The sequence below is a fragment of the Lepidochelys kempii genome, chromosome 18 (genome assembly GCF_965140265.1).
Source record: "Lepidochelys kempii isolate rLepKem1 chromosome 18, rLepKem1.hap2, whole genome shotgun sequence".
Lineage (NCBI taxonomy): Eukaryota > Metazoa > Chordata > Testudines > Cheloniidae > Lepidochelys > Lepidochelys kempii.
Genome location: NC_133273.1, coordinates 17958957 through 17972347, shown reverse-complemented (window position 1 = coordinate 17972347; position 13391 = coordinate 17958957). Strand labels below are relative to the sequence as shown.

Below are 13391 nucleotides of genomic sequence, written 5' to 3'. Positions count from 1 at the left end.
TTTCCTGGGGCTGAGTTTGGCTGGAAGAAAAACAAGCACAGTTTGGAAAAAAGAGAGACAATAAAGTAATGTGGCGGGAGACGCTGCCGCTTGTAGATTCCCAGGAGAAGCAGCTGGATCTCCGAGCTGGCTGGGGGGCTCTTGGCTTGCTTCCAAGGTTGCAGGCAGAATCCATCCCGGGTGGGGCAGCTCTGCAGGCAGGAGCACTGGCATAGCCCAGATGCTGGCATTTTAACCTCCGCGTCTCGCCCTTCTGAGGCAGGAGTGTAGGGAGGGACGCCAGTGCTTTGGCCTCCCTAGTGTGCGCGCTGCCGAGAACCCCTGTGGAGCGGCGCTGGGGGAGATCTGGTGTTTAAGGTCACTGCAGACAGGACTTGGGGTTTTCAGAAGCCAGCCGGATGTGCGCTCCTAACTCACTTGGTGCTTTCGAACAGTCCTGCTCTGTCAGCCTGGGATACGCGCCGACTGACTCCACCAGGGAGCCAGGCTGGAGAGTTCTGCTCTGGAGACTCCCAGAGGCACCATGCAGACTCTTTCAGGCTTACAGACTTTAGGGGTGGGCTCAAACCCCAAAGCCCACCCGAACTTTAGGGATGCTCGGATCTGGAGCCAACCTTTGTGGCTTGAGTTCTAGTCTAGTCTTTATTTTTTGCTTGTTACAAAGGGCCAATCAGGGCCACATGCTGCAGAATCTGTGGGACCCTGTTGGCTGCACTTGGTCAAAGCTCAGCTCTGACAGTGAGCCACCCCTGCAGCCGTGTAACCTCAGGTAGGAGCTCGCCAGATCTTCCAAATTTAATAGGGTGGGGCCTGGCCAGCACTGGACACCCCCACCCCTTGCAAAGGTAGGTTGTAAGAGGTACTGATGATTCAATAGGTGACTCTTTCCCTCTGGGACAGTTCTGAGCCCATTGGGCTTCCATGGTGTTGGGAGGTATCTTCCAGCGGGGACATACAATCAAGATCCAGATCATTCATGGCGGTTAATGAACCCCTGGCACTACTTGTGAAAGTTGGGGTGTCCTCCCAAAAGAGCAAGGATCACGCAGGAGTCTCTTATAACTATGCCCCATCCTCACATGAACCCACGACCGACAATCTCCCATCAGCCATGCTTGATCCTCGCATAGTCAGTCCTCTCTAAGTGACCGAAATTCCCCGATGATTTCAGCGACGCCAGTTGTTATTCACGTCTCCTAAAGACCGCTGTGTGATCCCACCGCATTCCCCACCCCAAAGGTGTCTACACTTCAGTGCCTGTGGGTGAGCCCTGTACAAACAGCCCACATAGCTCTGTGGGATCCTCCAAGAAGAACGGTAGCGTTATTGGTATTCGCAGCTTAGTTAATCGGAGCACTCGGGGGAAGTGGAGGGGGACAGAGAGCATGATGGAGAATCTGCTGTGAGAGCAGCATTTCTGTCTGGCTCATCTGTTCGCGGCCACGGGGCTGGGCTCAGAACTTAATAAATTCTTCAGGCCCTTATTACAAAAAATGCGGCACGAATCCTTAGGGGACTGAAAATGCCCAGCGGTGGAAGATGGACTGAAAATGCTTCAGCGGGGCGGTGTGGAGCTGCCCCACATTAGGGGGCGCTAGTCTTGCTTCTCTGAACACCTGGGCCCTCAGGTGACTGCAGGTCAGAAGAGCAATGAGGCTAGTAACCATAGTCCATTCCCTAACAGGACTGTCAGCCCCAAGAGCTCAGACAGCCATAGCAAGGCCTCCATTAGTGAGCAGGAAATGTTTTAAAAGTAAGAAGGTTTCAGTTCTTTTTATTGTCTTTCTGGGTTTTGAGCCAGGGGGGGCACATTTTCCAGCCCCCACCTGCCCTTTTTCCACAAATGAAAGCTGAGATTCTCTTGTAATCACAGGACTCCAGGAACTGGAGCTTTGAAAAAACCCCACCAAATACCACAAGGTTTGTGATGAAATCACAACAGCTGGCAATGCTGAATAGGGTATTGTTCAACAAGACTGGCAGCCTGCCTCTGAAGGAGACCAATGACTGGGATTGCGGGGGGTTCTGCACAGCAAGGATGAGCCGCATTGGAAGAACAGCCCTGGAAGAGCAGGGCAGGGCAGGGGGCATTGTCAGATCTGCGTGGGGAACCTAGGGCATGCTGCAGGGCAGGGTTGAGAGGCATTGGCAGAGCAGTGTGTGTGGGTCCGGGACTGGAACGGGAGTGGGTGCTGGGGGACAGGAGTGAGGGGCAGGGGGCCAGGAACAGAAAAGCAGGAAGGGTGCAGGGCATGGCCAGTCATAGTGGGAGCCCAGAACTTTGAGGTGGGGGTGGGGGAAGGGAACTGGCTCAGGCCAGCAACTTCCCCCAGGGTCTTTTCCCCTCCTTTGACAGCCCTGAGAAGAGGCCACGCCAGAGGAGAAAGGGAAAGGAAAGCTGGACAGAGGGGAATCCATTCCCACTAGGTGCCCCAGGCGAGAGGGCTAGCAGCAGTTTTCCCTGAACGTGGAGCTCAAATGCCAACTGAGCCAAGGAGCGTGGAAGCTCCTGGTGCAGCCTGAAGGGGTGAGCGCCCTGCCCTCAAACTGCCTGCACAGGGGAGCCAAAACCACAAGGCAGGAGACAGTTGGATGCGAACTTTCCCAAGAAAGAACTGCTCAAAGGAGGCACATACACCTCCCCTCTCACCCTGATCCCACTGGAGAGAGCGAGTGGGCCGGGGCGGGCATCGGGGGAACCAAGCAACGAAGGGACTAGGTGAAAGGGAAGAAAGGATAAGCAATGGCAGAGGACTGCCAGGGGGACACACGCAGATATCTGAGAGATGCGATCACCCAGCAGGCTGGGAAATGGCTCACGGGAGACCAGGGGATGCAGATCGGAGGAACAGGATGGGAGGAAGGACAATTTAAAACTCCCTGAGAGTGTAACCTCTTGGTCTAGGGCAGGGCTGGAAGCCACATGGCTTGGGAAATTGAAAGCTGGACTAGACAATGTTGGGATGAGTTGTCGTGTGTGTGTGTGTGTGTGTGTGTGCGAGCGCTGGTGGGGTCGGGGTGAGGGAGGAAGAGTTGGGTGTATCCATGTCCCCATCCTCCCTGCCTGGAACCAGAACGACTCAGCTGCGTGTCATAGACCCCTAGGCTGCTGACAGCTAATGGGGATTCTTCTTTAGCCCAGAGGCAGAGGGTGCTTTGGAAACAGGAGGGTCTATATTCCACCCCATCAGCCTCCAAGAGGCCACACTGCACGCGAGGTAGAAGTGCTGGTACGTTGTCACAAATGTAAGTGCATCACATGCCCTTATTGGCCTTTCCCATCTTGAACGTCTAGGATGTTTCTAAAGCTCTTTGGAGAGTTTAGTGTCTAGCCCACAGATGCTGGTTTAGCTTCTCAGGGATCCAAACTCACCCCTGCACACGCCTGTGCTCCGAGGCCAGCTGGCTCAGGGCCAGGACCCCTGTCTGGATATAGGGTTCTCCTGCTGTTGATCCTCAGCGTAGGTTAGATCTGGGCCCATCCAGGGGTGGCAGGAGGTGTCTCAGAGTGTGTGTGTTTCAGGGTGTGTGTAGCAGGGGTGCAGAGTGTGTCAAGGGTGTCAGGGGCAGCCGGGCGTGTCATTTGTGTGCGTTGGGGCTGGTATTTGGCAGGGGGCCCGTGTGCCGGGTGTGTGCATTGGGGCTGGTATTTGGCAGGGGACCTGTGCATGTCGGGGCGAGCGTTTCGGGAACATCAGCCCGTGTGTGCGTGAGCTCGGGGGCCGGAGCACTGCGTTGCTCTGGGTGCGTGTGCAGGATGGCGGGAAATGTGTGTGGGATTGTGTTTGTTAGCTCTGCCATCTAGACACCTGTAGCTGAAAATCCCAAAGGCAACATGCCCTGGAGTCACCAGAGCCCCACAATGACCCCCCCCTCCGCCCACTGTGTGCATGTCTTCCCTGGAAGCAGCACCCGGTTCCCGAGGTCAGAGGCCGACTAGCCCATGACCCTGTCTCAGGTATGATGTGCCGGCTGACAGGATGACGTAGCCATTCCAGCACATCATGACCCGGCAGCAGAAGTCACGCGAATCCCCCTCATTACAATCCCACCCGACAAAGGAGAGCAAGGAAGTCAGAGGGTGGCGGCTACATGGGAGATGCACAGAGGAGGCACTGACGGAGCTTATATTCATCATAGCCGCCTCGGCCTGACCCAGCCCGGTGCAGAAACACACCCATTGGCACTGCAGCATTACAGACCCCTTCGCAGAACAAACCGCAACACAGAGTCCGTTTCAGTGACATTTGAACCCATGTTTAGTGTCAAGAGTTGGGGGCAGACCTGCAGCAGGGCAATAATTCATTGTAAAATCTAGCTCTGATACTGCACTTCCCAGCCAGAGATCTCAAAGCACTCTACAGATGGAGTAAGTATTATTGTCTCCCTTTTACAGATGGGCAAACTGAGGTAGGGACTTTCCTGAGGTCACTCATCAAGTCAAGAGAAAAAACCCAGGTCTCTCAAGTCTAAGTGTCGAGCCTTCAGCTCACTGGGCCACACAGCCGGACAGCCGCATGAGTGCCTAGAGTAATACAGGACCAACAAACTGCACAGAGGGATCTGCTATTTATTCACAATACTGGCACAGCCTGGGTAGCGGCAACATGAGCGTCAATCCTGGCCTCAGCTCGGGGGGAAATCTACGCTCCACGGCCCCCTGAGTCCTTGGCCTCTCCGCTGAGTCTGCCAGCGAGGCTGCAGCCAGTGGAGGTTCTGGAGAAAGAGACACCTCGACCCACCCGAGAGGAGACTTTCAGACAATATTAGCCCAAGCCAGATTCAAACCGGTGACGTACAGGGCGATATATTACACCCCGGCCACTAACTTCAGTCCTTTCAGTCAGAGGGTTCCACATTGGCCGGCTGCCGTGTTTGCAAGTCACTCAGCTCTTGCTGGCACTGCTCTGTGCTTCCCCCTTCTGGGTCGCACACACTGCTGTATGCCCAAGTCAGATGGCAGGGCCCGCTGCTTGGCTGGCAGGCCAGGGCGAGAGCGCATGGAAGCACAATTGCCATCTCCTGGCATGAAATCATGTTTCCCTGTCTCTTCTCCTACCCCCATCCGGCAGAGGGGTATCCCTTAATTTTCTGAATGTTGCAACAAGCAGCTGCAAGGGCTCCTGGCGCTGGCAGGGTCTGGATGGCCTGGTACTGGAGGTGGCCCAAGGAGTCTACTTGTCAGTGGTAAACAAGATCATGTGCACTTGAACTCCCTGGGCAGAGCAAGGAATGCTCCAGGACAGAAAAGGCTCCAGTAAAAACCCAGCCCTGCCAGCGTTACTGAGTCACTCAGCAGTCAAGAACGGCACTGACCAAAAAACCACAGTGCAGCCACTCCCAAGAAGAAACAATCAAAGGAGGGATGTGAACCAGCATCCTGCCAAACCTCAGATGATGCCACCACCCACTGAAAGGCTAGATGGAGCTATCATGCCTCACTGGAAATGGGTGTGTTGATTGGCTGGCACTCCAGGAAGTACCACATCTTCAAGACAGAACTTCCTGGAAGGTGGTTAGATTTTATTGTTTGGAGAACCTGTGCAAGGAGGCAGGCGTATATTTTTCAGCAATTTATGGATACCACAGAATGGCTGGTTCCCTCCCCCCTAGGGCTGATATATGCAGGTTTGCTCCTTTATAAAACCCCCCCCACAACAAATGCTATATCAGGGTCAGTTTCCCCTGACACTTAACCCCAATAAAATGTAAATAAATTCCCCTCCCGCCCCCGGGTCCCTCTCTGTTCACAATTGTCACTAGACTAGTGCTGGGACAGGGGACAGGACATGGGACAGGAGCACAACACACTATCAGGCTGAAGAATGCTTCATCAGGCCCTTTCCTTTGCATTTTCTTTTTTTAATTTCCTTGTAATCGTTCCAGTTCTTTCCTTCCCTTCATCCTTCACGTTTCATCAGAGATGGAAGGGGACCCCTTGGGGTTCAAACTGCTAGTTAATCCCGTGGTGCTGTGCAATCAGACCCTACTCCAAACAACACTGACGTGTCATTAATCCTCGAAGTTTGGTGGGAAAACTGAGATTTCTCACCTCCAGTGGGATCTTTATGACAAGGAACCTGCCCCAGCATCATTGACCCATGCCAGCCCCGTGACAAAAATACACAGACCTAGCTAGGGGGTTGGGTTTGGGTTGTTTTATTAAACCCATCTCTGTTCTCTTGGCAACTGGTAAAGAGACTTCCTTATAACGTGCTTCATGGACCTAGGTCCAGCCTTGGCCCCGGAGACCCTATTCCACTGCCACTCTGCCGATGCACCTCGTGCTCCTTATTCTTAGACACAAAATCTCCTCCTAGTCTGGGGACTAACTGTGGGAAACTCATGGCACTGGTGACCCCAGGGCGTCCTGGAACCCAGGTCTTTAGAAACAAAAGGCAGAGCCACTAGATCGCTGTGCCACGCAGCCCCACTCTCCCACTCGATAACCTTTTTGTATTGCAATGTGTATGCCAGCCAAGCGAGGTGCTGGCTACGTGACTGGAAGTGATCAGTGTGGAGATCACAAAGCTGTCCCGGGACCATCAAGTCGCTTGGCTTTAGCTGGGAGAAAGTAGCAGGCCAAAGCTTTCCTCCTGTCTGAATTGAGATATCAAAGGATGATGCTGGCCAAGACTCCCCTCCCTTTCAGCAGTGTCACCCCATCCACGCTGCGCTGCTTGATTTAGATGAGACTCAGAACTGGTAGGAAGAACGGCGCGAACTCAGAAGCCAAGAGACATCAGTCACCAGTCTCTTCATTGTGCCTTAAAACCTCCAGCCCGGCCACTCTTTCCACCCCCACTGTTTGGCCATAAGGGAAAAAACCCAGCACCTTCAGAAACAGGGCTGGAGTTTGGCTGCTGAAGAAAGCAGGCTCTGTTCTCAATGCTGCCCCAGTCCAAACAGATGGGAGGAGAAGGACTTGCCCTGGGCAAAGGCATCAAATCTCCCAAGAGGGGATCTTTACCATCGACCCAGCCCTGGGGGCGTTACTCTGGCGTGCCAGGCAGATTAGAGAGAGGAGAGGCTGTACTACAAGTGAAAGAAACCACACTGCTTGGGAGATGGAGGGTGTAGGGGATAAAGCACAGATCTCTCCAAATGAGGGATGCTCACAGTCAGAAGACCAAAGCTGTTAGGGCAGTCAGCGTGCACCAAACATTGGCCACAGATTGAAAAACAGCTCGTCAACCAAGCTACTTTTAAGGCTACAGCAGTGTTGCCACATCTCACGGTTGTCTTGGGATACTTGGTGCTTTGCATAAAGCCCCAGCTCCTGGAGTCCTGTAATTAGGGGAGGATCTCAGCTTCCAATAATAAATAAATAAATAAAAAGTTTCTAGCCTTCGTGGTAGTGGAGAAGAGCTTGAAAATGTGACCCAGGTGCACCCTGCCGGCCTGGGGTTTCTCTGCACTGTGCAGCTCCTTGCTGAGGCTGAATGAGCAAGTGGGACCCTGTCCAAAGTGTGCATGGAAGGACAGTGGCCTCCTGGCCTAGCTGCTGCATAGGTTGGGGTGGTGACCTCCATTCCCCTTCTCATCCCCTGCGTAGTGCCCAGCACTCAGGCTTTGGGGCTTGAATGTCATCCACTAGACCCCTCACGTCGCCAGTACCGCCCTCGCGTGCCTCCAGAGCTAGCTGCGTAAGATGGCCAGGTCTCTTTCCAATGAAGAAGCCCCACTTCACTGTGTCTAGGCAATAATCTTACATGCTCCCACCACGACACAGAGGGCGAAGCGAGCAGGGCTGGTGACAGCATCAGCTCTCAACTTCATAGCTTTCACCCCAGCTAAGTGCTACTCTCCTCCAGGAGTTTGTGTTAAGATAGCTGCTAAACAAACCCCAGGTTCAGACTGCCTTCAGCCGCTGTTTCCTCCCTTCACACTCACCAGCAGAGCTGTATTTTCAGAGCAGCATAACTGCCTGGAGATAGACAGCAACCTGTAAATCCCAAAGGCCCAGCTCAGTGCTGCTGTCTCCCATTCATTGTGCTGGTGTGAATCACACAATGCAGCTGCAAAAGGCAACCACTGCTGCACAAGGGTTTTGCTTGGGAGTAAAGGGTGGCACAGGGTATAGGGCAGTGATGAATTGGGTTCTAAATGTTCTCCTTTCTATAGGCTGGATTTTGATTTCCGCTGGCGTAAATCTAGAATTACCAGCTAATGCTGATCTCAATCACACCCATGTAAACCCAAAGTAACGAGGGGTAGAACTCAAGATTGGCACTGAGGGGGAGGGAGGGGAACTGAGATAAGAATCTGGCCCTAAGTCTGAGGCTACTGCTGCAGGTCATGCACCCCACTGTCTTAGCTGCAGCTCTCCGATAACGAAGCTATTGAATTAATGTACTGACACGGTCATTCCTGAGAGCTCACAAATGCCACTGGCCACCCAATAACGTCCCTGCATTGTTTGCTGCAATTAACAGCGAAGCCACACAAGTGTTAAGTGTGAGCACCAGCAAGATCCAGGGACGTGTGGACTGACTTTCCGTCTTCTGCTTAGTCCCTCACACCTGCCAATCCAGCCCACCACACACCATATGATTAAATCAAACTCAGCCGCGCATGATGGCTCATCCAACACACAACCAGATGGTTTTCTCCAGAGCACTTTATGCAAAACTTTAGAGGCAGCTCTGTTGAGCCCCGGCTAGGAGTCATAGAAACACGGACGAGCAAAGCAGTCTGATCCTGGAAAATAATCTCAGACTAGCTGACCAGTATTTGCATTTCACTGGAGGGTTGTAAAACTAAAGCAAAGAAACGGAGATTGCAGCTTGTAAAACTTTGCTTCTCGTGTCAGCCACATCTGTTTTAGAAAGCGAGACTTGCTCTTTTTTAATTTCCTCTTCAAAGCAAGGTCTCTCTCTTAGGCCAGGCTAGAGAAGTGTCATGTGCATTGCCAGGGCTGGTTAAATAAATAAGAATAATCATTTCTGCTTGTGTAGGCATCAGAAAATCCTGGCACAGCACCAGGTGCAATAATGCCTGCCCGGGCACAGGAATCTAGCTTGGTAAATTATGTTACTTGGGCCAGATTCCAGCTCCTTTACACTGAGCCCTGCTTTACTCTGCAAGGAGTCCCACTGAAGTCAACAGCAAGGCATTGCTCAACTTGAGTAAAGGTGGCAGGATCTGCCCCGTAAAGCTTCTAACTAGAACTGGTCAAGAATTGTTAGACGTCACTTTTTTTTTTGGTCACAAGCTGCCAATTCCTCAACATTGGAACACGTTTGAGGGCAAGGGTCAGTCCCGACAAATCTCTCGTTTTCGAAAGCATTTTGAAAGAAGTTTCAACTCTCACATTTTTCATTTAAAAAAAAATCTTAATCGTGTGGGTTCAAAATGCCTTTTTGTTTCGTGCAATAAGCTATAAACATATATAAATGAAACAAAGAGTCGTCACGAGAAAACATTTCACAACGATCAACACGAAATGTTTGGACGGAGCCAAACTGTTTATTTTCCAGATTGTCGGTTCGCGAAGATGTTCACAGGTTTGATCTTTTGTTCTGATTTGGGACAGGAACATTTTTGGAACCATCAAACTTTTCCCCAGGACGGGAACCTGGTTGCCCACCCAGCTCTCCTTCGATCCCTCAGCTGCTTCCCCAGCAGGAGAGGCTGAGAATCTGTTATCTGGCCTTGCTGGAAAGTTCGCATCTCCTCTCACACAGCCTTATCTGCCCCAGGCCTTCCTATCTATTATCCCACTGAAATCCACCTGCAGCTGCTGTTACTGTACCATTCAAACCCTAGGATTTTTTCTACCTGTGAACAAACGAAGAATTAACCAGACCCTGCTGACTTAAACCCTTGTCCGCAAACTTTGTTTGTCCACCACTGTCTCAAGTGACACCTTCCTCTCCAGACCCCACTCACCCCCTGGTTTCCCACTTTGTTTGCTGCGGTGCTTGCAATGGGTCTGTCACAGGGGCAGAGGGAAACTACTGGAGAAGGGCGAGAGGAGGAAATATGAAAAGGAGGACTTCTGGCACCTTAGAGACTAACCAATTTATCTGAGCGTGAGCTACAGCCCACTTCATCGGAAATATAGTTGTTAAGCCTCAATAATTAGCAGGCGCAGCTGTAGCGCCGGAAGTTATTATTAATTATTATTATTATTAATTAAGATTTCTGCAATAAAGAATCAGGCACCCCTTTGCTTAGGGCCGGGCGAAGGTCTGCAAGGGCCCGGGGCAAGTGCATGTTATTCGCTGGAATAAAGAACAAACCAGGCAAGTTTTCTCCCTGCTGGGGCAGTTTCAGGGAGTTTACCCCCCCCCGCCCCCTTTAACAACGCAAATCCCGGGCAGCATTTGCAGGCTGAGCGGCAAGGACCGACCCCGGGCTTTGCAAGCACTCACCTTTCCTCGGCAGGCTCTCCGCCAGCGCAACGTGCAGCCACAGAGCCAGCTGAAGCGCCGCCCGGGCAGGCATGGCCAAAAGTACCCGAAACCCCGGAGCGCGGCGCTCCGAAGGCGGCGGGGCGGCCACGCATAGTCCGGGGCCGGGTCCCGCGGCCCCCGCCCAGAGCCTGGCCCCGGCGCCGCGCCCGGAGATCAGAGCCCCGCGGCCGGCGAGTTTTTGCGGCGCTCTTTGCGGACTCCGGCCGGCGAAGACAAGTCCCCTCCCTTCCCAAGTCATTAAATCCTCCCCCGCCCCGACGGGAGTGGCTGGAGGAGCCTCCCCAGCAACACCCCAGCTGCTGCGCTGAGCTTTGCCTCCGGAGCGGGGACTTGGTGCGGCTGTCGCTGGGCTGATTCCCCAGACGGGGGCTCCAGCCCAGCGGCAGGAAAACTCTCCCCTGAGCGGGACCCGAGGGAGAAGGGGGACTGGGTGCCCCCAGGGGGGAGATCTCGGCGAGCAGGACAAGGATTCCACCAGGTCTTAGTGCTACTCTGCGCTGCCCGCCTTGCCCCTAAACTGGCCGGGATCCCAAGGCCCCGCGCTCCGGGGCAAACTTCCCAGTTGTAGGCCAGTTACCGTCACCGGATCTGGCATGCCGACGTGCAGTGGGAAAGCAGCCGCCTCTGGGGTGCAGGGTGGCAGCCAGGTGGGCACTGCGCCAGGTTGTGCTTCCCACTGTGGCTGGTCCTGGTGACAGCTGCCACATACCCACCTCTGAGCCTCCATCCAGCAACGCAGGTGGGGGGGGGGGGCTGTTTAAAGTTAAGCAGGAGTTTAAATACTTTGCTGGAGTGGGCATAAAAGAGTTTCTCCTTTAACTCCTGTGGCAAGGGACATGTACTAAAGATCTCACGTTTGAGCCACAGCAGGGACAGCAGAACCTAACATATGCAGCCTCATTTTGTCCTACTGGAAGGAAGGAGAATTTTGGTCCACAACACTGGGATGGGACTCGGGAGATCTGGGTTGAATTTCTGGCTCTTCCACAGATTTCCTTTGTGGCCTTGGACAAGTCACATCATCTCTCCGTGCCTCAGTTCCCCACTCGTAAAATGGAGTTAACAACCCTTCCTTTGTATGCATCTTGTCTGGTTAGACTATAATCTCTTTGGGGGAGGGACTTTCTCTTATTACATCTATGTGCAGAACCGGGCACAATAGTGCCCTGATCTCATTGGCAGCCCCTCGGTGCTATTGAAAAACACACAAATAATAATAGTGAGAACCGCTCCATGCCTCGCCTGTGGTTTGTCCTTTTGCAACGGGATGACACATTTTTCAATGCAATCCAAATGTAAAGCCCGGGATGCAAGGAGATGGGAGTGCTCATGAAAATAAAATTCCTCTGGCTCAGAGGGTGAAAAATGCATGGCATCAGTGACTGCAGACCTGAGCCCAAAAGTTACTAATGGAGAAGAAGTGGAAAATCACCCTTGATTGCTGAAGACCAGTCGATTGTCCTTCTGTTTTATAAGAGGAGTAACTGGAATGAGAGAGAACAAAAAATAGCGGAAGAGGAAACTTTTGAAGCTGGGGGGGATTTCTGAAAGTTGTGAGCAAAGTTTCTCCCAAACTGATTTTGTGTCTCCCCTCCGGGGAATCTTAGGAAAGTAACAACAGCTACAAGCTGTGCAGGGTGGAAAGAAATTTGGATCCAAATACCCCAGTGACATGGAATGGTGGGAGGGCCCCAGCAAATTAGGGTCAGCATGGAGACGTGTGGAGTCAAGCAGCCGGTTTTAACTTCTGGGCTTAGTGGCGCAAATGTGACCACCCTAGGCACCCCATTGCACTGCTATGAAAGGGCAAGCTTGGTACCGAACTGCAGGGTGGGGGAGTTTTGCATCCAGGCTGTGTGATGCTCTGTCACTCGTCCGGTAACACGATATGAATGAGTCAGTCTCACGCCCTGATTGATTCACACAGGCAGGAATAATCGTTATCCCAGAACCTGGTGAATGGGAAGGCTCCAAAACAGCTGCTCTTGCTCCGACCATCTGGGATTTGTAAGGCCCTGCCCATTGGGGTGGCATCTGAACCCTGCTGGGGGGAATCCTGGCCAAACGTGGTTGCTACTAGCTGGCTTCCCTGGCTGACGTGGGCAGGGATGTTTGATCTGAGCACATGGTAAAACCAATGTAATAGCTGGCCTGGATAAAGGCTGAAGGGCTGAGTCCCGAGTTAGACTCAGGGGCCTTATCCAATACCCAGTGAAGTCAGTGTCAGTCTTTCCATTTTTCAGAGCAGCAGCCGTGTTAGTCTGTATTCGCAAAAAGAAAAGGAGTACTTGTGGCACCTTAGAGACGAACCAATTTATTTGAGCAGAAGCTTTCGTGAGCTACAGCTCACTTCATCGGATGCATTCAGTGGAAAATACAGTGGGGAGATTTATATACACAGAGAACATGAAACAATGGGTGTTACCATACACACTGACTCCTGTGAGCTTTCGATCCAGCAGCATGATATAGAGCCATGATATAGGACAGCAGGTGCCGATAACTCCCACAGAAGCCAAGGGGAGCTGACGGTGCTCAGCGCATCTGACAATCAGCCCATCAGTCTGTCGCGCAGTTTGGGGAGGGGAAGCTTGTCACTACAGGGGAGCTCGGGAAATTTGGGGGTGTTTAGCCCTCAGAGAAATCAATGGGGTTTGGTACCTGAGGTGATTGTTCAAGGTGGCCGCGGCGGGGTCCACGCAAGCCAGCAGGTGCTGGAGGCTGCTGAGCAAGTATGTGCTAGGATTGGCCCTGGGTTTATCGGTATGGCCACAGCCACTCCATTTCCAGGGCTGTGGTTCCCAGCACTCACCCATGCACGATCAGAGCTAGCCCTGAGACCCACCTGCCTAGATCTGGCCAACTTCAGGGAGGGGAATCATTTCCTTCCATCACTCACTCCCCAAGCAAGACTTTTCCTTTTGAGGCAAAATGATCATTGCCACTTGGCCCTGCACCACCCCAGCCTGCAAA

The 13391-nt window shown here is 52.7% G+C and overlaps 1 protein-coding gene across 2 annotated transcripts in view; it reads right to left on the bottom strand.

The window, feature by feature from the left end:
- VWA1 (von Willebrand factor A domain containing 1) overlaps positions 1 to 10833 on the bottom strand; it is a 29945-nt gene extending 19112 nt beyond the window's left edge. The window contains exon 1 of one of the 2 annotated variants that reach the window (XM_073316772.1): positions 10377 to 10833. In XM_073316772.1, coding sequence (XP_073172873.1) covers positions 10377 to 10656 — 280 coding nt within the window. In that variant the 5' untranslated portion in view covers positions 10657 to 10833. The remainder of the gene's footprint in view (positions 1 to 10376) is intronic. The other variant, XM_073316773.1, reaches the window with a different exon arrangement.
- Between the last annotated feature and the right edge of the window lie 2558 nt (positions 10834 to 13391).